Raw genomic sequence first — 20074 nt, forward strand, 5'->3', positions numbered from 1 at the left:
ATTTACGACCGTTACAATTTTTGATACCGGACTGGTCTAATATAGCATCTGGATACTCTTCGAGAGGACAAGGTATATCTGGCCGATCACAGTCTTCATCTAACCAATTAGCATCGACAACGACGGACGGATATTTAGGCGAAAACCTCACATCTGGCGCATTCAGTAACGCCGCATCGAACGAGCCAAGATCTAGCTCGTGCGATAACGAACATAAATCCTCCACGGAGCACGAAGCACAATTAAAAGTTTTTAACGACTCAGTCGAAGTCCGCTCTTTGAAATTACGGATACACTGTTCCTTGACCGACTTGGGTACCAACGCAGGCCACTCTTTTCTGATCTGATCCATCTTTGATTTAGCGACATTACATGCTGAGCCACCGGCGGACGAAATACCATCAACGTATGCCTTCAGCCGACGTTGCAAGTCCCTCTTTGTATCAGTGTTGAAACGCTCAACTTCTAAGATATCCAATGCCAACCTCAGTGAGCTGGAGTTTACTTTGCGGCTGATGAGCTCAAGTATATACTTTTTGAATTCCTCAGATTGATTATAAGCTGTGGAAGATGGCACAACTTTTAAGTCAAAGGAATCCACAATGGTACGACAGCCGATTAGATTGTGATTATGATAACACATCCCTTTCACAAGATGTCGACTTAGCTGGTCACGGAGATGAGACGTAGTGGCAGTTGCAACGGATACGTTGACACCGTGCTGACGACAATGCAAAAGCAGTATAGACAGAGGGAAACGGTCAATGCCAGAGATTATATCTGTTGCACATGCAGGAAGTTCTCTCCCAACTGGAACATCTTGCACGCGAGACAAATAACGAAGAACACCACGCAGCATCTGGCGGCGAGTATCCCGAGGTTGATACCTACTAGGTTCAGATATGGACTCCAACATGAGTTTCAACTTCTCTAAAGTAAGATCAACAGCCCTGGAAGATTGAAGTAGGTCGGCAATGGCCTTGAAATACAATTTTTTCGTATCATAGTCAGCCACGAATAGATGACAAGCATGATTATGGTCGGTAGACACAGTTCCTTTCACAGAAAAACATTGCCCTGTAAGTATGTGATGCATCACTGCCTGTTGACAGGACCGAAGATCGACAACTCCATGCAAGTCAATGCCATGTAAGGCAGCATACTTATTTATTTGGATGATATCCTCAACGAATACTGAACAACGTACACCTGTGACCGAATGTCGCAGTAACGAAGCACGAAGCAAATGCAAAGACGAAGGTGCAGTATTGATGTCAATCGGTAACGCGGATGACGAGGGTGACATAGAAAATTCCAACGACATATGTGTAGCGAAATCGCCATCAATAGAACGACGCCCTATGCGGGGTGCAGCGGTTGATGAATCGGAATGCAGAGTATCCACGGATGTGTTACGGGACATTGGACCACCGGAACACCCATCTGAGCGAGTGTTGCGGGCCAACTCAGACGGGAAAAAAGGAGGTGTGCAGCCTAATATTCATTAGCCACTGTGACGCTAGAAAAAATGTAAAACCCACCCGACGAAGATGATGGACCAGGTGCTGTATACTATGTCAACAACCTTCCACGGAGTACACACAGAACAAAATTGTAAAACCCACCCGACGAAGACGATGGACCAGGCGCTGTATACTATGTCAACAACCTTCCACAGAGTACGCACGGAACGTACCAATGGACGACAAATTTGAACCTGTTTTAAGATAAGTAAAAGCGACGTTCAATGAACAGTGACTGACCAAGTGCTGTCTGGGAAGGAAACATGGGTAACGGGAGAGACAATTGTGATTGAATACGAGGTAATCCTAGTACAAATTCCGTGCAATGAAGTTTCTCGCATTTCTGCAAAAACTGAAGACCAAGTATGATGGGAAATCCTCTAGAATCGTCGAAAACAAAGAACTCCGCGAATACAGAACACGCAAAGTAGGAGCTCCTGATAGTAACGAGGGATTGAAAAGTGCGAGAGGTGCCGGAATATCCGCAAAGTGTATGGAGAAAAGTTCGAGAAATTGCAGCATAATAGATTGACGGATCGAATGCTGCACTGGCGCTTTGGTTTCCAATGATTATCGACATGTAGACAAGAAGAAAGCAGGCCGAAAACCGCTGTCAGCTTATATAAAACCTAAGTTCCGAGGCCTGGACTCAACAACGTGCTCATGAAATAAACAACGTGGCATTTGACGTGATCGGACAAAATCCTGTCGATCAAATTTCGAGGTTCAACAAGACCCTCTACCTAAAGGTAGCGGGAACTTTACCAAGTTTCAGTCCAGTATAAATATTTCCTAGCTCTTCTCGCTAATAGTATCATTTTCGACCTAAACAACCATCACAGATCTAGTATTTGAATTTTTCAATGTCGCCCATACACGGGGTTGTGGCTACTGGCACCCACGACTCTTATGACGGCGTCCATGGTGATGACTCGTACCTCGCCAGCGACGGCCATGAAGATATCGACGACATGCAAGCCTATCCGTCTATCGAACCCTACCATGATGCCGAGAATCATCATCAAATCAAGAATATTGCTGGCGACAGTCCAAACAATGCCGGGCGAGATGTCAATGAGTTCAAAGTCGAAGACAGTGAAGCAATGATTGGGCATGGCGAGTTTTTCGACGCCGATGGAGATGGAATCTTCTCGCCGTAATTTTAACTTACTCTTTTTTCTTCGGTCGTCTACTGAGAACCTCATAGCATCGACACCTTTCGAGGTTTCCGCGCACTTGGATACTCACTCGTAATCTCGCTATTTTCTACCATGGTCATTTGCACCATGTCCTATTCTTCTTTGCCTGCTGGTCACTGGCTTCCAGATCCGTTCTTCCGGATTTACGTAGATGGATTGCACAAGGCAAAACACGGGAGCGACAGTGGAAGTTTCAAGAGGGACGGCAGGTTCGACGAGAAGAGGTTTGATAAGTTCTGGAGGTAAACTTTGTGTCCAGCTCATAAATGTCATTTACGCTACGACATCTGCGCAGCTCCCACACGGATGCTCCTCACGAGGAAATCACTCCCGTCCAATTATATCACGCCGTTGCTGAAAGGAGACTGGCTGTAAGTAGGATTTACTCCCAATTTCTGCCTATCTACGAGTGCTAACGTGAATTATTCACTCGCCGGCTCAGTATGATTTTTATGGGTGCGAGGTCCAATCATCCTGTGGCGTTCTTTGCTGACTCGCCAACTCCACAGCATGTTCGCCGCTATTTTTGAGTGGTTTGCTACTTGGCTCCTTTTCGGATATCCTTCTTTCCGGTTCAACAGCAAACTAGTGCTCGATGAAATTTTTGGCTTGTTCGGAACGAATGGAAAAGCTGGAACCAAGGCTGATGATGCTACTAAGGATGCGAAGGAATGGGTGATTGACACACTCAAGGCGGCTTGTAGTGGAGGGAATGTCAAGAAGGAGGATGTCGTAGGATTGTATGATGTAAGTTCTCCCATTCATCTAGGTCGTATATCAGGTTTCTCATAGACTCGGATGTCTCTTTTACAGGGAACGATTTTTTATACCGTCATGGACCGTCAAGCTGACGCGGGCAATGAATGGGCGAAAGCTTGGAGGAGGAAGCATGAACGTAAGCTTAGTTTTTTTTTCGCCCTTTGGGTCTCTATTTTCCTACCATTGGTCCTTCTACTTTTTTGCATGTAATTTCCCTGCCACTATATACTGACGTAATACACTATCTGATAGGTGCCCATGCAAATAAGAAGCTCAAGACCACTGTGTCCTGAGCGGTAAGAAGTACTTCTAAACTTATGCCTTTGAACTTTATGACGTTGTACATGTACTACGTACCATAGGATCTGGATTTAGACACTCTTTGTTACCGATTATTTCGGTTCTGTATATACTATGTGTGGATCTTGAGCTGAACTAGAGTTGCTTTTTTGGGAAATGATAAGGAATGCTTTGACATCGGGCCGGAATTAGCCTGATTGATTTCACGTGAATTTCGAAATTTCTAGTTCCGTCTTTCTCTCCAGACTACCCGGGAACACTCCCTGCTATGGCTCTTCCACGCGTATTGTCGGTCATCGGTGCAGGCCAAATGGGAATTGGCATTGCCCTTGTCGCTTCCTTGCGCGCCAAGATCCCCACAGTCCTCCTTTACGACCGGGATCCGTCGCAAATCACTAAGGGTCTCGAGTTCATGGACAAACTCCTTGCCAAAGACGTGTCGAAAGGTAAAACCAATGAGGATGACGCGAAGGCTGCTAGAGGAAGAATTATATCTATCACCTCATCGTCAGCTTCGTCTTCAACTTCCAACAATGATGAATTCGGCTGGGCGCGGGAGCTGGGCGAGCGTGGGTCGGATATGGCCGTTGAAGCTGCTTCGGAGAGGCTGTCAATTAAGGAAGGGATATTCCGTACTTTGGCGAAAAATTTGTCCAGGGACGCGGTGTTAGCGAGTAATACGAGCAGTATCTCTATCACGAAGTTAGCTGGAGCCGCGGTGGAGGGTTTGGGTAGCACTATCAGCAAGGCAAGTGAAGAAGGAAAGAGCTGTGCGGGACGTGTAGTCGGTGTGCACTTCTTTAATCCAGTACCGGTGATGGTGAGTCGTCATGATCTTGTAGACTTCAGAGAACGTCGATGATTCTGACACAAACGTAGAAATTATGCGAAGTAATACCCGGGCTGCAGACTTCAGAAGTAACACTTGAGCGGGCAAAGGCGTTCGCAGTCGCCTGTGGCAAGGGTGAACTTGCATTGCTCTATTTTAAAACTCTTCGAAGCTGAAATCGAGTTGTAGAGGTGTCCACATCGAAGGATGTTCCCGGATTCGTTTCGAACGCGTTACTCATGCCATTCCTCAATGAGGTGAGGACATCTTCCCCTTTTCGAAGTCTTATGTTTCTGACTAGTTGAATAGGCCATTATGTGTTTAGAATCGGTACGTCCATTTTCTTTGACGATTACAACTGTCTCATGCCTTGCCTCCGATGCGCTCCGCTCATACTTATGATCGCATCCTAGGGGACCGCAACACGAGACGACATCGACAAAACCCTCCGTTTAGGTATGGGCCATCCCATGGGACCATTACAACTAGGTGACATATTTGTACGACTGAGTGATGAATGGGTACTAACGGATGCTCATGCTCTCTCTCTCATCACAATGAATTACAGCTGACTTGTGAGCGCTTTGTCTTCTTTACTCTGTTCTGCTCATTTTGCGTTCTTCATTCATTCAGCATTGGCCTCGATACTTGTTTAGCTATTCAAGAAACACTTTATGAAGGTACACGAGACTCAAAGTATCGCCCGAGTGTCTTGTTGGGACGGATGGTCGATGCTGGATGGTTAGGGAAGAAGAGTGGTAAGGGATTTTATGAGTATTGAATAGCCCAGTACGATTACATTCAAGAATTTAAAGGAGTTGTGGAATTTATATCCTTTGCATAAATATTGGTACTCCGAATCCAATGTGGTGTAGTGGCTAACATTGCTGTCTTTCATGTCGTTTCTTGGTTGTTACACAGCAGCCCGGGGTTCGATTCCCCGCATTGGAATGTTCTCCGGCCAGAGGTTGCATATTTTTCATCTTTCGCATCCTTTTCCATTTCTTCGCTGTCAGAATGCCAGTAGAACTTTTGATCCTAGGAGCTGGATGGACTTCAACCTTTTTATTTCCGCTTTGTCAACAGCACCGTCTTTCTTTCGCAGCTACAACGCGCTCGGGCCACAACTCCACGATTAAATTCCACTTTGACCAGAGCTCTGACGATTCGGAACCCTTCAAGGTCCTTCCGGACGCGAAAACTGTCCTGATAACATTCCCAATAACCGCACGTGGGGGTTCTCAAAAACTTATTCGGCTGTATAAGACTACTCGTGCAGACGACTTGAATCCAGCTTTTATCCAACTCGGTGCCACGAGCATTTGGGGTGTAAGTACATCTAGCTATCATTTGGGACCTATTCGTGCCTGCAATAATCATATGGGATTTGCAGGAGCAGGGACTTCGCAGACACAAAGATGGGCCAAATCCCAAAGTGATTGCCCCAGCGGAAAACAAATGGTACGACAGACACAGCTCGTATAACTCTAATGAACGTTCGGATGCCGAAGATGAGTTGTTGGCCTTGTCTCTCGAAACACCAACGACTGTGTTGGATCTTGCTGGTCTTTATGGAGGGAATAGGACGATGAAAAGATGGGTTGGAAAAGTGGCGCCGACGAAAGAGATTCTCAGAAACAAAGTACGTTTATCGATTCAATTTCGAATCCGGTTACAAGATTAAAGATCAATTAACAGGGAAGCATACATATGATACACGGTATCGACGTCGCTCGAGCGATAATCGCAATTCACAAAGATTTTTCCAAAGCAGTTGGTCAGCGCTGGCTTCTGACAGATGGACGCGTCTACGACTGGTGGGATCTTGCATCTGCCTGGGGCTCTGGTCCAGGAGATGCTGACAATTCAAATCTCGGACCTGATGCCGAGGATTGTGGACCACAGGCAGCTTGGGTTCGTGAACTCATGCGCGAAACCGGTGTAAGGGCACTTCCTAGAAGCAGCGAGACTCTTGGGCGTGCGTTGGATTCGAGAGAGTTCTGGGAGACATTCGGGATCACACCTTTGAAAGGGCGAATGGAAGAATGATTAGGGAATGACCAATGTACTATTGGGACCGTTTAGTCGTCTTGGTCTAAATTATATACATCCTTTGTGGTATTTCTTGCAATTCTTGGAGCTTCTCAGGCCAGAACACAAAGACCTATCTTGCTATCCTCCACCGTTCCTTCCGCACAACTGGTCCGAAAAGCGCGTCTTAAAATTTCACCCCACTGATCATATACGTCACTCTGCCTAGACGCGATCGCTTGTTCGATATGAATGAATTCACCTGTAGCTATTGAAGAATCAGCATCGGTTGTGCAGACACTGCCGCCCGGAACGCCGTTAATCAATCGACCAAAAACGTTGCTCGTAGCGCTCAAAACACAGGTTGGATCGTCGGAAGGGAGTGAGGCGTTCCAATTAGGAAACATTGTTCTTGCTATGTCGCGAAGTCGGCGAGCAGGGATATTTAGTGAATGATCTTCATACCATGACAGAGATGAATCGGAATTTCCTGGCGATGTGGAATTAAATGAACATGAACAGTCAAAAAAGCTTGAGTCGAACCTGAATATTAATGAGTCGAGACTTACCGAGACCACTCGAAATGAACATTGTATCCGCTGCACAAGACGAGGCAGCTTTTCCGTGAAATTGCACATATGCACAAGTCTCTGAAGGACATCCGCCATGGGCATTTTGCCATTCTCGGATTACCAGATTAGCAACACTGAAAGGTTCGCGCTATGAAAATATCCTGGTAAGATGAATATCAGAAGATTTCCATTGCTTCAAAACATACCACATCATGAGCAGGATCAGTTTTATAAAAAACTTTCTTCGCTCCAACAGGAATTATACAATCCGTTTGCACCGCGTACGCTGATCGGAACCGACCAGAGATGAGCAAACTATGTGCTCCAGAGAGCGTGAAAATCGCTCCGGCTTGTTGTGGCGTATTGATATCAGCCTGAGGATGAGGCGCTGAAAGGTGAATGTGGCGGGAGATGTCTTTAGCTGAAGCGGGTACGACCATCAGCCCCCATCCTTTCGTGTAATTACTGTACACGCTTGCAGTAGTCTCAGAAAGGACGCAGAATGTCCTGTTGATATCAACATCTGGAAAGGTTGTGACAGCGTAGATGTGCTCCAACGCCGAGGGCAAGGTGATATCAGCGCAATCATTTGCATTTGCATTCAACATCGAATATATCACAGACGTCCATGCTGAGTTTTCTTCATCCGTGGGTTGAGCAGCAGCGTAGGAAGAGGCATCGTAGAAATCTGGGGACACAGAAAACGCGTCAAGGCAGTCGATAAGGTCGTTCAACGTGTTACGGGCTAAACAGTCTTTTGGTGATGATTCCTGCACTGAAGCGGGATTGTTCAAGTATAGACCCATCCAGTACACCACCACTAAGACGAGCAGGACGTTCACGGAGAGCATGGCGGAGTTGCAGACGTATATAGAACACCAGGAAAGAATCGGCTACTAAGATTCGAGAATCATTAGTTGCCTTCTCTTACAAAGAGCTTGTAATAAACTTTACAAAAGGATAGCAAAAACTTGTTTGCGGTCACTTCATGGATGAGCAGTGGTAAAGAACGGTGACCATGTTGAAAGCAATTCTCGTTGGGTGATGGGTGACAAGGAACAATTGGAATCTCCGCAAAGTCGCCGCTCCCAATTTCCGGGCGCTTAAATGAAGACGCTTTGAGATGACGATGTATTGCGATAGAAACCTAGATCTAGTTATCCTACTGTAAGAGAATCGCTAGCAACCAAAGATCCCCTGGGATTATTGGTTGCTGGTGTATCTGAGTCAAAACTAACTTCCTCGAAAAAATCAGGCGGCAATCCCGAGAGTCTGAGCACTTTTGCTTTAGCCTCCTGCCATGACATGGGCACTTCCTGAAGAGAATATTTATCCAGATCAATATTCTGAACAGCTAAATGTTTATCCAAGAGTTTTATAAAAGCCCGTCCTTTCTCAGAAAGAATAAGGGCTGAAGTCGGCGCACGTTCATCTTCCAAATAGATAATATCCGTGATGGACGATGCGAAGCTGGGAATGAACTCTCGCTGAAGTTCCTCACTTGTGCGAGAGATCCATGCTTCGAAGTCATCAACGATACAAATACTTTGTTGTCGTATAGCGGAATCCGGATGTCGCCAAAGATCTCTACATACGATCATGAGCGGGTTCATGTCGAAGAGAGTGATACGGTCGTCAGCGCAGTAACATCTAATGGTTGCGATTATCTGTTGTAAGAATTCCAGATGGAGCTGCGGCGCTTGTCCTGCAGGTTCCGAGTAAGACGCATTATCCCTGATCAAAGGCGCGATGAGTGCATACCATCTCCAACAAAATCAAGGACTGCCAAATGCCAGAACGATTTGAGCGCATCTCCGACCGTCCGGTCTTTGTGAGCAGGAGAGTTGATCTGTCGGAGGAAGAGCTCTGCGAGAAATTTTCCGAGATCCAAATCCCAAGCTGAATTTTTGAAGAAATGGTAGTAGATCGAATCCCGTGAATATGCTCCTATCCAGCCTGTGGCAAAGGCCGCTACATCAACAGGAAGGTTCTGGAAACAGTGAAACATATGATTTGCCATAACACTGCTATCGCAAAACGTCTTGACCATCCAACGAAGTCCTCGTAAGAGGAAAATGCTGTGCTGTACGCGTCTCAAAGGGGAATGGTTGCGGAGTAAAAACAAATCACTCGAGGCCCAGCTTTGGAAGGGATCGTGCCCACCGAGTGAAAGGAACGTCATTAGTTTATAGAAGAGCCAAGCTTGGGGAGACTTGTATGGACATATATGAGCTTCATCTTCGTCGATGGAAGATGAGAATTTAAAGAGATAATAAGTAGGAAGAATGGTGGTCAAAAAAGGAATTGAAACGCTGATGGCAGCGGCAACAGTGCAGATAGCGGCAACGACGACATTAAGCGACCACAGAAGGTCGAGTAAGCCATAGAAGAAAAGGACCAATGCCAACTGTAGGAATAGGGGGAGAGAAGCTAAAAGTGCAGGAATTCCCCATTTTTCTAGACTCTCGAAACGGAGTTGTCGAAGCTCCAATGCTTCCTTCGAAGAAGACACAGGAGTGTCGCGTCTGTGCTCCCGGAGCCATTGCTTGCAAAGGATTCCGAGTAATACTGTAGATAGACTGAATATAAGGCTCAAAAACCAGACCGCATTGATACGGACAGCCGAGGCAGCGCTGAAATCTTGTTGTGCGCTCGTAGGGATTTGTGTATTCAACTGAGCCGCGATATGTTGAAGCAGCTGCAAGTTGAAGTCTAAGTTGTTAGGCTGTAACCACTTATAGCTTTCAATTATGAAAGCTGTTACAGCAGCAGAAAACAATCCTGCCTACTGTTGCATTAGCAAATGAACAATAACGCGCGTTGGAATTGAGACCGCTCACAAAAACCAAGAGAGTGTCGACGTCTTCCTTCCACCCTCGACACATCTCATCGTCATACAGGTCCACGCGTTTCATGCTTTCCTCCCAAGGATCTCCACGTCGTTTGGGAGAAAATCTGTAGGGATCACCTTCTTGCCATAAACGCGCCTTTCATACAGAGTTAAAAATGGGTGTAACGGAAATAATCAACGAACGCGCACCACTTCTCCGGGAAATACGGAGCCGCAATCTCCTTCTCCTCGGGCAGCATTCTCAACCCCTCCGCTGTTGGAGACTTGTATTGGGATAGTTTTGATACTCGCGGTTTTCTTGCTCTTGAGAGACGAAGCCCTTTCTCTACTGCCAGATCTAGTAGAACATTCCCAATAACGGTTAATCCCTATCTTGAGAAAAAATGATGATGAAGGCTCACCGGCTGGGCATTCCGAATTATTAGTTGATAATGTTCAAAGTAGCTGTATAGCGTGTAAGATATGGGAGGGAGATTTCCACAGAATATCCATCGCGAAGCGCTCTTGAAATACCATCCTGAACGTGGAATCTGGGAGCAAAGTTGAAGTAACCGGGCCTGTGCCCGACACTCCCCGATACGTTATAGTGAGACTCAAGCTCGTCGTCGATCGTAACGTAATCATATCTCCTCGAGTTTTTCATTCTTGTGTGCTTCTTTGGCTTCATGTCTCGGTAAGGGAAGTAGATTCGTCAAATCCAGGCTACAAATCAATTCAGATGCTGCGAGGATAAGGACATGTTTTCTCTGTATTTACGTACATAGACCAACCCCAAAAGTCACTGGTGAGAATCCTGGATCTAGGCGCGCCGTTTTCATAAAACGCGTCGGCCGCGAAACGGCCTTGAGTATCGTAATTGGCTCTGCCTCTGTTGACTAGTTTTGGGACTAGGGATCAAGGATACCGACTCATATTAAGCCCCCACTTGCGGCTGAGTACAAAAGATGAACAATCATACAACCACGCATGTGCGCAGACGAATACAATTACATACATATACTCTGGTTTTTTGAAAGCTGGCACGACGATTCGCGGTCCTACTTATCATGAACAATTGAAGAATGGATTCAAGAACTTTTCCTCAGTCCGAACGTGCTTACCTGGTGCTTCATTATCATCTTCTGACAGCTATTAAAAAGCAGGAGGGAATAGTCCGGTCGCATATCCAAGCGGAGGAGATATTTCGACCCTTGTCCGATGAGCAGGGAGGTCATTTACACGGTGTGATCCTGAATGAACAGCTAGATAGCAGCGAAGTGGAAGCTACGGTCTGACACGGTGTGCATGGACTCTGTATAGAGCCAATCCAGAATCTGCACATGACATCAGGAGAGAGATTTAGTTGAGAGTCGTTACACAAAGCACCTTGAAACGGATTCTCATTCCCACTGCAGAAAGGGAAATTGGTAGACCCCACACTCCGAGGCCAGTCTTTCCATCTTCAAATAAGGAAACGACGCTTATATTGTATAGAGCATGGGTGAGGGGGGGAACTTGACTCGCATGTAAATAGCAAGGCTAATTTTGATAGCTTCTTCCAGAGATCCAAGACGTTTATAGGACGTGAGAGAGCGGTATCAGTCTGTAAATGTTCTTTCGAACTCGAAATACAGGCGATCAAGGCACATAGTGCCTCGGGTGGAGGAAGCTGGAGGAGTTTAAGAATCGCCGGGATAACATTGAGACTCTGAAAGTTATGCCTTTATAACGATCGGAGGAGAAAAGGAGCAGAAGAAACTCGATTTAATCAACGATGCATGGAGAAAGTAGACGGATAAGCTTACTATGACCGTATCTTCATTCGAAAACATAAAACCATAATGATACTGACACGGGGCGAAAACTAAAAGGTGTGATCAGGACATTTCCGACAGAAACTTTATAAACTTTTCATGAAACGTACATGGCCGCTTGAGATGATTGAGCCTTCCGTCAATTGGATGAAGAATAAGCTGCGCTGAGGATCCAGTGTGGTGTAACAACCATTTGGTCGGAGGTGGTAAGGTAAGTCTGGTTTAGGATGTGCAGTTTTGGTGAACCATGGATGAGCGGCGACAGGCTTGTAGATTTGACCGCAATAGAGCAAACGAGTCAGTGCTGAGGTTGACGTCGACTAGTTAAAATACTACGACATCCATCCGCCGCCATATATATACTTGCTCATAGTTTGTGTTGTAATACCCTTTATCGATTTTGCTTACTCGCTTATCGATGAAAGATGAAGAAGCGGTCCGCTAAAGGCCGGCTATTGTCCTGTCCTTCGTACTTCACTGTGCTTCACTGTGTCTATGTACCGTTTCCACTAAGCTGCAGTGCAGCGAGCGAAACGTCCTTGTGCTCTCCAGTGCTCTCTGCCATACCACAACGGAGCTAGACTAGAATCGAACTGGCCTCCGATATAGATTAGCAGTCTGCCTTCCCAAGTACGGACTCGGATGAACGCGGCCACAAAGAAAAATTGGCTTGCATCTTTCCTGATGTTTTCGAACTTCCAGACATGCTGCGCCAGGCCGGACTTTCGCCTTTCAAATTTTCAGTCATCACTGTGACTTCGCATCGACAAGATTTCTTATCAAACAGACTTCCGAATCCTATCCCCAAAGCGGTATGCACCCTTTTCGACCTGTATTCATCAGTATAACTGGGCTCACCTCATCGCTAAATTTATGGTGTGGGGAGACTCAACCTCACAATTATGAGACTGACGAGGGTCTGTATGAGTATTAGTGACTCCTGCCGGTCTTCCTCGGGCCGAGGTGCAGACAAGTTTGAAACGCGTCGAAGTTCTTGAAGGTCCCCTTCGCGAACTTGAACAATAATCACCATCTGCACCATTTATACCACTAACCCCTAAAGCCCTAACTTCTCATACTGATCTTGCCAAGTGCTTGTTCAAGCGCCTGTCGTTCAAATCATCCTACACTAGATCAAGATGAAAGATTGACGCGTCTGAAAGACTTCAACAGGTCATCCATCATTGATCTCTCCATCTAGTCCTCAAGGCTTTACTTATTATTGACGCTCGACCAAGTCAAAATTAAACCTATGACTCTCTGGGTTTTCGTTTGACGTAATTATATGCATTAGAGGTACATATATGCACCTCATGACCTTAGTGAGTGAACGAGTGTTTTGCTCTTCTGCAATAAACATATTAGTTCTTTCTTCTTGAGAAACTTGAGATTTGAAGCTGTCTGATTGTTGCATAGCCATGATAGCTTGCACTAGTCTTCTAAGGATTTATCTGTCAATTCCAGCTGGTTGCCGCTTCATCCGAGTTCAGGCAAGTGCTTGGTAGGCAATGATTCAAGCTCAAGTTTGACTCTTTGACAGTATCCTTGTCCAATCAATTCATTGAACAATTGTAAGTAACCAGCGAACTCAACGCGCACATCGTAGGCCCGCTGTAAATGTTCGCTGCCCACGCCCCTCCCACGTGTTGTTCGGTCGAGAACGTTTTCATCATCATACGTGATTCTGTTGACTCACGATCTATTTCCGACCTCACATATAACCTCCCCGCCAACGCCACAATTTGCTCTTCCTTCGTCCACAATGATGATTCCGCAGGCAAAACCTGAATCTACTGCATCCCACTCGACGTTGAAGGGACCATCGCTTCCTCCTTCCAGACAAGAATCGTCTGATTATGACTGGTTTACAAGTTTCATACAGAGGAAGGGTGCTATGACTCCTTTGGAGTCGAGCCCGTTGTCAGACTATGACTGTGTTCTGCTGAGCTCACCGTCTAGCGCTCGCTCGCACATCAGTGTACGGACACCTTCTCCATCAGCAGAGTCTCAACGTCCTATCGACCGTAGCACCACCATCTATCAACCTCTCACAGCTATCAGACCCTCTTCTGGTCACGGGTCATCAGATTCGAATCCTGAATCATTGCTTGAAGATGTTGAACGCGGGAGAAGACTTCATGGACAACCGGTGACAAGTAGGATGAGGTCTCCTGTACCTATCGTACTACCCTCTCCTGAACATACTTGGTCGCCAGTGCTAATTCGACCACCGTCATACACTTCGCTTGACAACAGACTTACCGGTCTAACAGCTACCACTGATCAGCGTGGAGCAAGTCCTATCTCTCGGTTGTCGACGCCACAATCGTTGTACGAGAGTAGGCCGAGTACGGCTATGCAAGAGTTGCCACCCCCAAACGAAGAGCGTACGAATGAAGCTAGCATTCATTCTTCATCGGTTCACAGTTCGCGTCTTCCTACCTCTATTTTGGCTGTTCGCTCTCCGTCACCAGTTTACACTCGTAGTTCTTCTGGTTCTGCTCGTTCGCAGTCTCCTCCACCTGTCATTCCTGTCCTCAGTAACATTCCCTCTACTCGTACCTGCTCTCCTTCTTCTATCCGGGCTTGGTCACAACCTCCCTTCGGAAACAATGTTCCTCGTCCATTTGTCTATACTCCCATTCCTCCTTCTCCGTCTCAATCTTTCATGAGGTATCATTCCCCAAGGATTGCTCCTTTCTCGAACTTGCCTGCCGTCTTCACGCCATCATCTGCGCCAGAGCTCACACCTAGGTTGCTGGGAGAGCCTTCGCGTGTGATCCCGCCTCTGTGCTCCGGCGTGCCCTCTCTCGTGTCCCGCATGCACGACGGCACTGGTGTCGGTACAACCAAGAACGATCATACTGATTCTGATCCCAATTTCATTCCTTGGGTCCCACCAACGCCGCCACCAATTACCCCCTCTGTGACGTCTACTATTCTGCATCGCCCACATGACCACACATGGACAGGCGCGAATTGGGGTCCAGGTCAGAAGGGCCGTTTCGATCCTAACCATAATTCTCCATGGGTCCCTCTTCGCCCACCAATTGCTCAAACTCAAGGCGTAGTGAATGCATCGAGTTCACCCAATCTGCATCATCAATCTTCTCAGTTTCCTCAGGTCACTCCTTATGGCTCATGGAATTCACCTTTGCAGCCGTTCATCCCTCCTGTTATCCCTCCTCCACCACCTGATACACCGAAAGTTAACGATAGTAGATGGGCCTGTGGTCCTCGCGGTGGTGTCGGTGACAGTAGTGTCGGCGGGGTCTTCGGTGTTGGTGGTTACAGTGGTTTCGGTAATGGCCCCAGTGGTGCTGTCTGGCCTGTACCCCCCTCCTTCCCCGCGCCAACTCACCCGTTCCCATCTACGTTCCATACAATTCCATCTGTACCACCCTCGTTGCCTGGCTTTTCTCATGTGTCGCCCTCGTTTCCGCCAGGATTTATCCCAACCAGTCAGGTGTCTCGTATCCCTGATCAACCAGCGGCACCCAATGTAGTACCTCTGTCTCCCAAATATCATCATAGATATTACTTCTATGATGGGAGTGTTCTCATCTTAGTAAGTCTTCATTTATGGGTCACATCGAGTCCTGCTGAGGTTATATCTCTCTCTTAAAAAGGTTCACAATACATTGTACAAAATCCACCAGTGTTTCTTTCGACATTTCACACAATTACAGCTTTTCCATCACAGCATGCAACAGGGCTATACTCGGAGTGTCGACCCTCGGTTTGAATCTGTGTTTTCTATCGCAGATGTCCAGGGTAGCCAAACGATACAGTTACGTGGAATTGAGTGTCGGCAGTTTGACATTGTTCTCTCGCTGTTTTATCCAATGTACGCCATACCCAACAACTGATTGTTTCACCATTCACCTGTTGTAACACACCTTATTTTTTTTTCTTACAGTGATCTTCTTGAACCCCAACCCAAAACATTCGCCGACTGGTCCGATATACTCCACGTCGCTCACACCATCGACATCCCTCCAGTCCGTACCCTCGCCATCTCCAAAATATCTCAACTTGGACCCAAAGTTGTACCCCCTGTCGACAAAATTGTGTTGGCGGACAAGTATGGTATCAAGGAGTGGTTTTTGCCGGCGTACATGGAATTGGTTGGACGGATGGAGGATTTGAGTGTCGAGGAATGTGAAAAGCTTCCTAGTGGTGGTGCATTGTTAGTTGATACATTGAAGGATGAGGTGAAGGAACAGATCAGGATGCTGGTTGAGGAAGACTCGATGTATCTGCCTATGTGATAAAATTCTTTTTCGTTTCTTGATTCTCGGTCGCAAGAGTACAATTGTACAATATAAATGTCGTCTGTTCGTTATTTCTCAAATACAAGTACGTTTTTTGGTAAAAGATATGTAACTGCTGAATCGAGGGGACTGTCCAAGTAGTATGTACAAGTAAGTACATGCAGCATACCGCGAAGTTATAAAAAGAATACATCGATAGATTAACTAAGTCATCCGACCAGCCTGGTTCGAACAGGCGACCCCAAGATTTGTACCCAATTACAGTCTTATGCTCTTCCAACTGAGCTATGGTCGGCGTATAGTGACATAGTAAATGATTGAGTTATATGTAATTTGAGATTGTGTTCATTCTAATTTCACTGATTCAAGCCTATTCAAGCGCACCATCGTTCTCATAAACAGTTACGCCCATCCTGTGCATTATTTCGGGTGTTCCGCTCTCTGCACTATTCAGCGCCGGCGCGGACGCGTCTCTCAAACGCGATCCCGGACATGCCATCAGGCTTTGAACTCATCTCCACTGGGCCAGACAAATTGGTTGACTCATGCATAGATACTGCCTTTTGATGGAAGGTTCCATGATGTTCAAAATGTATATATTATATATGTATACAACATAAAATGTAGGAATGGTCTGTGTCCAATAATTCCGAATAGAAATTCCGCGTCCAAAGACCAGAGAGAGATACTCAATAACCGCAACAGCGACCTGTACTAACTTGATTTGCAAGCGAGACTCGGAATGTACTTTTAAAGCTGAATATACTGTCGCCGGTACTGCCAGTGCGTTTTCATGGTGGATTTCCAAACAGTGATATGCGGCAGGGTCCAATGAGAATACGTCCGAGAACGCATCGCGATGAAGAAACGTCTCTTCAACGCAGTAAAGAACAGTCATGATTTTAACCGGAAATGTATCAGAAAATTTCACGTACGATCTGAGCAGGGCTCTGTCTCTTCGTCATTGTAACTCTGAACATCAAATACTCCGCTATCTCGTCCTTGTGAGGCACAGCATCCTTTACCTTCAGATCTAACTGCTGTAATGTAGGCAACGTCTCCGCAAACAGATCCACCAGTTCTGGGCAAAGCGACACTGGACCTAGACACAATACTGACAACTTTGAAGTCTTTTCCGTTCGGTATTCTCTTTCGAACGATGTCAACTCTTTCATCACAGCAACGACTTCACTGAATATCATATGGTTTCCGCTCAAGTCTAGTGAGGTCAAAGTATTGGCAAAGTGCCGTACAAGAAGGCAGATGCTTTCAGTATGGAAGCCTGGTGTTAATTTTAGGGAGCGAAGTTCGGGAAGGCTGACTTGTGACAGGAATGACTGGATCCAATCTTTAAAAGACTCTTCCCAAGGGAGGCCGTTGTCCACGAAACGAAGGTTCATTGTCAACGTGCGCAGGGAGGGGCAGTGGCGAGACATCCATTGCGAAAGACAGGAGGGTTCACCGAGGTGGGGAGTCGAAGTCGGAATGGAAAGGGAGAGTTCATGTAATACCGGATATCGCTGAAGAGACCGGAACAGCGGTGTACAGTCCAACGCGTCTGAAGATGAGAATGAAAAACATCTTATCGAACTTCTATTCCGATTGAGGAACGAAGTCAATGAAGCGAATCCTGCCTGTTCGCTTGATCCATTTGGAGCTGACTGAGTGTGCAGATGGTCGCGTCTGACCGAAATGTTCAGTTCTTCGAGTTGAGGAAGCACGTCGCCGAAAGACAGAAGTGATTCCAGCTTCTGCAAAGAAGCCTTTAGAAAAAGCTTTCGCAGATGCAAACTTGCGAGTAATGGAGCGCGCAGCATATCAATAGGAAGATTTTCGAGTTTTGGTAGTTCAAACCAAATGAGGTGGTATTCGATGAGGTTTGCGAAGGAGCTAAAACACCCTTTCACTGAAGAAAGAGAGTGGTGCGGGATTACATCAGAATCATCGGGAATTTCGTCGCCTTGTTCGGAAAGAAGTTCTTGGATAAAGTACGGCCGCACCCGCAAAACCCGAACACAATCTTGTATAAGTGGAAATCTATGAAGTCGAATTCAGCTAAAGGTCCTAATCAAGGTATAAGACGCACTGCAAACTTTCAACTAAACGGAGCATGCTGTCACCCTTCTGAAAGAAGCTTATCTCCTTGTACCGTTCCGCCATTGCCGCATAGAAGAAAGTCCGGTTCACGCTCATCAGATCCTTGACCATGGTTCGAGGAACGAATTGAAAGATATGGAGCAATAACTCTGCTGGAATTTGCGTATGCATGTCGTACAGAGAATATAAGCTGTCTTTACTTATCAGAGGATGGGGGAAAGGGAAAGGAGGATGTCAAATCGCACCTTGAGCGCTATGTATGTGTTCTGCCTGGACAGTATGAAATCGCTTATCTATCCACCGACCCTGATGAAAGCCCACGTTTCCAAAACGGTCCACGTAAATCGAAACCAGATAGGAACCTATAGGAACATTGTTTAACGCTGGCCGACGTTTTCGTACGTATTCGTACGTGCAGAAATGGACTGAAACCAGGACCGAGTGCAGAGTTGGGGAACTGGGACCTACATGGGTCAAATCCTATGTACTTCCCTCCATGTAAAGTCCACACATGGGATCCACATGTCATTTTAGATGGACGATACCATACATGGATTAGGCACCCCGGGTATGCTTCTGGATGAGAGCGTGTAACAAAATGCAGATGATTTGGGTCGTCCACCTGTAAATTATTATGTATGCTGTTGGACAGATTACTTTTGTCTTGCGAGGTCTTGCGAGGATGCCCGGTCGTTCAATGCCGGTCATGTAAAGAACAGTAACGAATAGGCGCCAAGGCGTCAAAGCTCCATCTCTTTTTCATCACCTTGTATGCAACCAGTTGAACAAGAGCTCGTATAATGTGGTTAGTATTTGTCCCAATCTAACTTCTCTCAATCATCTACTGCCTGGAAGTCCATCCCAAAACTAAATATCATCCAGACATACCGACTTCCATTCCCTCGTCTTCTCTCCATCTTTCCGTTCGTACCTCCGATGTAGATGAATTACATTGTACCGACCAACCATTTACTTCATACAGTAAACACATTCTCAACGCTCAGGTATCCATCCGTGCTCCGTGTTGCAAGCAATGGTACGACTGCTCCGAGTGCCACGCTGAAAAGCAAACACACAAGCTGGTCAAGACGATGGAGATGGGATTTCTGTGCAAGAAGTGTAAGAAAGCCTTTTATAAGGATATGGAGAAATACGAGGAGAGCGATGAGTTTTGTCCATACTGTGATAATCATTATGTGAGTGTAATTCTGTTCAAACTTCTTCTGTTTGATTTCGCGAACGTTGACTCATAAATCGTTGATTCATTCTAGGTGATTGAAGCTAAGATACCGCACGCAGTTGTCGGTGTCGAGGGTGAAGACGCACGGATAGATGCAAGGTGCGTCTGTTCATTCCGTCCTATTTGTATTTGTATCTACGCTAATTTGTATTGTGATCCATAGAATGCTCAAGGATGAACGCATGAAAGCAAAAAACAATCATTCCGTCTTCGAACTAGATCCTGACGAGGAAGCTGCTCTGCTGGATTTTTAGATAGCTTTCGATGACCCCGCACCTAACTCGACCGACCCACTCGACCAACCTTAGCCAATCAACCTTGGCCAACTAGTGCAGATAATTCGATCACATAACTCAATCAAGCCCACAGTTCTACTCTACCTCTCTACTTACGCGCTCTTTCATCATGTTCAACAGTCTCTCGAGCCTGTAAATATCAATTGCATTTCTGTCGTACGATGAATCTCTATCGTTTTTGGAAACATTTCAGTGCTTGCCTCAACAGAAAATTTTTGACAATTCAAAGGACGATGACCCCAAGATGCTCACCTTCAATTCCTAGTCATATTTCTCTCAGCTGCATCCTCTCCTTTGGTCAAACACTCGC

General features: G+C 46.2%; 7 protein-coding genes and 2 non-coding genes across 9 annotated transcripts; 5 read left to right on the forward strand and 4 right to left on the reverse strand.

Annotated features, from left to right (window-relative positions):
* The first annotated feature begins 4014 nt into the window (after window positions 1-4014).
* C8R40DRAFT_1119306 (uncharacterized protein) lies at window positions 4015-5580 on the forward strand. Its single transcript, XM_046228724.1, has 6 exons — window positions 4015-4601; window positions 4661-4745; window positions 4800-4867; window positions 4920-4940; window positions 5024-5109; window positions 5244-5580. The coding sequence occupies exons 1-6, from the start codon at window positions 4050-4052 to the stop codon at window positions 5389-5391; spliced, it is 960 nt and encodes a 319-aa protein (XP_046083080.1). The 5' UTR covers window positions 4015-4049; the 3' UTR covers window positions 5392-5580.
* C8R40DRAFT_t192 lies at window positions 5471-5561 on the forward strand. Its single transcript has one exon. It is a non-coding gene; the product is annotated as a tRNA-Glu (tRNA).
* Window positions 5581-5627: 47 nt separating the features above from the next.
* On the forward strand, window positions 5628-6659 carry C8R40DRAFT_1053634 (uncharacterized protein; the record flags this gene model as incomplete). The annotated part of the gene is made up of 3 exons (XM_046224868.1): window positions 5628-5939; window positions 6010-6252; window positions 6309-6659. The coding sequence occupies 3 exons, from the start codon at window positions 5628-5630 to the stop codon at window positions 6657-6659; spliced, it is 906 nt and encodes a 301-aa protein (XP_046083081.1).
* Window positions 6660-6754: 95 nt separating this feature from the next.
* On the reverse strand, window positions 6755-8019 carry C8R40DRAFT_1053548 (uncharacterized protein; the record flags this gene model as incomplete). The annotated part of the gene is made up of 3 exons (XM_046224857.1): window positions 6755-7131; window positions 7211-7361; window positions 7420-8019. 3 exons carry the CDS (start codon window positions 8017-8019, stop codon window positions 6755-6757), a joined length of 1128 nt encoding a protein of 375 aa, XP_046083082.1.
* Window positions 8020-9629: 1610 nt separating this feature from the next.
* Window positions 9630-10131, reverse strand: C8R40DRAFT_1013012 (uncharacterized protein; the record flags this gene model as incomplete). The annotated part of the gene is made up of 2 exons (XM_046222888.1): window positions 9630-9998; window positions 10054-10131. Coding segments are annotated over 2 exons (447 nt in total), but the record flags the coding sequence as incomplete, so codon positions are not given.
* A 3188-nt stretch (window positions 10132-13319) lies between these two features.
* On the forward strand, window positions 13320-16234 carry C8R40DRAFT_1267135 (uncharacterized protein). The gene is made up of 4 exons (XM_046233955.1): window positions 13320-13347; window positions 13398-15425; window positions 15487-15704; window positions 15777-16234. The coding sequence occupies exons 2-4, from the start codon at window positions 13620-13622 to the stop codon at window positions 16126-16128; spliced, it is 2376 nt and encodes a 791-aa protein (XP_046083084.1). The 5' UTR covers window positions 13320-13347; window positions 13398-13619; the 3' UTR covers window positions 16129-16234.
* A 109-nt stretch (window positions 16235-16343) lies between these two features.
* Window positions 16344-16426, reverse strand: C8R40DRAFT_t194. Its single transcript has one exon. It is a non-coding gene; the product is annotated as a tRNA-Tyr (tRNA).
* Window positions 16427-16715: 289 nt separating this feature from the next.
* C8R40DRAFT_1119321 (uncharacterized protein) lies at window positions 16716-18717 on the reverse strand. The gene is made up of 5 exons (XM_046228725.1): window positions 18641-18717; window positions 18474-18590; window positions 18218-18418; window positions 17067-18168; window positions 16716-17004 (listed from the first exon to the last, which is right to left on the reverse strand). The coding sequence occupies exons 3-5, from the start codon at window positions 18397-18399 to the stop codon at window positions 16882-16884; spliced, it is 1407 nt and encodes a 468-aa protein (XP_046083085.1). The 5' UTR covers window positions 18400-18418; window positions 18474-18590; window positions 18641-18717; the 3' UTR covers window positions 16716-16881.
* Window positions 18718-18956: 239 nt separating this feature from the next.
* Window positions 18957-19798, forward strand: C8R40DRAFT_517113 (uncharacterized protein). The gene is made up of 4 exons (XM_046235313.1): window positions 18957-19033; window positions 19211-19424; window positions 19500-19567; window positions 19632-19798. The coding sequence occupies exons 1-4, from the start codon at window positions 19029-19031 to the stop codon at window positions 19720-19722; spliced, it is 378 nt and encodes a 125-aa protein (XP_046083086.1). The 5' UTR covers window positions 18957-19028; the 3' UTR covers window positions 19723-19798.
* The last annotated feature ends 276 nt before the right edge of the window (window positions 19799-20074 follow it).

The sequence above is a fragment of the Lentinula edodes genome (genome assembly GCF_021015755.1).
Source record: "Lentinula edodes strain Le(Bin) 0899 ss11 chromosome Unknown C8R40scaffold_34, whole genome shotgun sequence".
NCBI lineage: Eukaryota > Fungi > Basidiomycota > Agaricomycetes > Agaricales > Omphalotaceae > Lentinula > Lentinula edodes.

Coding starts and splice junctions, on each gene's coding strand:
- C8R40DRAFT_1119306 (XM_046228724.1), top strand. CDS start 4,050: ATGGCTCTTCCACGCGTATTGTCGGTCATCGGTGCAGGCCAAATGGGA. Junction 4,868..4,919: donor TCATGCCATTCCTCAATGAG/GTGAGGACATCT, acceptor CTAGTTGAATAG/GCCATTATGTGTTTAGAATC. Junction 5,110..5,243: donor TTACAACTAGGTGACATATT/TGTACGACTGAG, acceptor TCATTCATTCAG/CATTGGCCTCGATACTTGTT.
- C8R40DRAFT_1267135 (XM_046233955.1), top strand. CDS start 13,620: ATGATGATTCCGCAGGCAAAACCTGAATCTACTGCATCCCACTCGACG. Junction 15,426..15,486: donor ATGGGAGTGTTCTCATCTTA/GTAAGTCTTCAT, acceptor TCTCTTAAAAAG/GTTCACAATACATTGTACAA. Junction 15,705..15,776: donor CTCTCGCTGTTTTATCCAAT/GTACGCCATACC, acceptor TTTTTCTTACAG/TGATCTTCTTGAACCCCAAC.
- C8R40DRAFT_1119321 (XM_046228725.1), bottom strand. CDS start 18,399: ATGCATACGCAAATTCCAGCAGAGTTATTGCTCCATATCTTTCAATTC. Junction 18,169..18,217: donor CGTTTAGTTGAAAGTTTGCA/GTGCGTCTTATA, acceptor TCGACTTCATAG/ATTTCCACTTATACAAGATT. Junction 17,005..17,066: donor GACAGAGCCCTGCTCAGATC/GTACGTGAAATT, acceptor ACTGCGTTGAAG/AGACGTTTCTTCATCGCGAT.
- C8R40DRAFT_517113 (XM_046235313.1), top strand. Junction 19,425..19,499: donor CATACTGTGATAATCATTAT/GTGAGTGTAATT, acceptor GATTCATTCTAG/GTGATTGAAGCTAAGATACC. Junction 19,568..19,631: donor GACGCACGGATAGATGCAAG/GTGCGTCTGTTC, acceptor TGTGATCCATAG/AATGCTCAAGGATGAACGCA.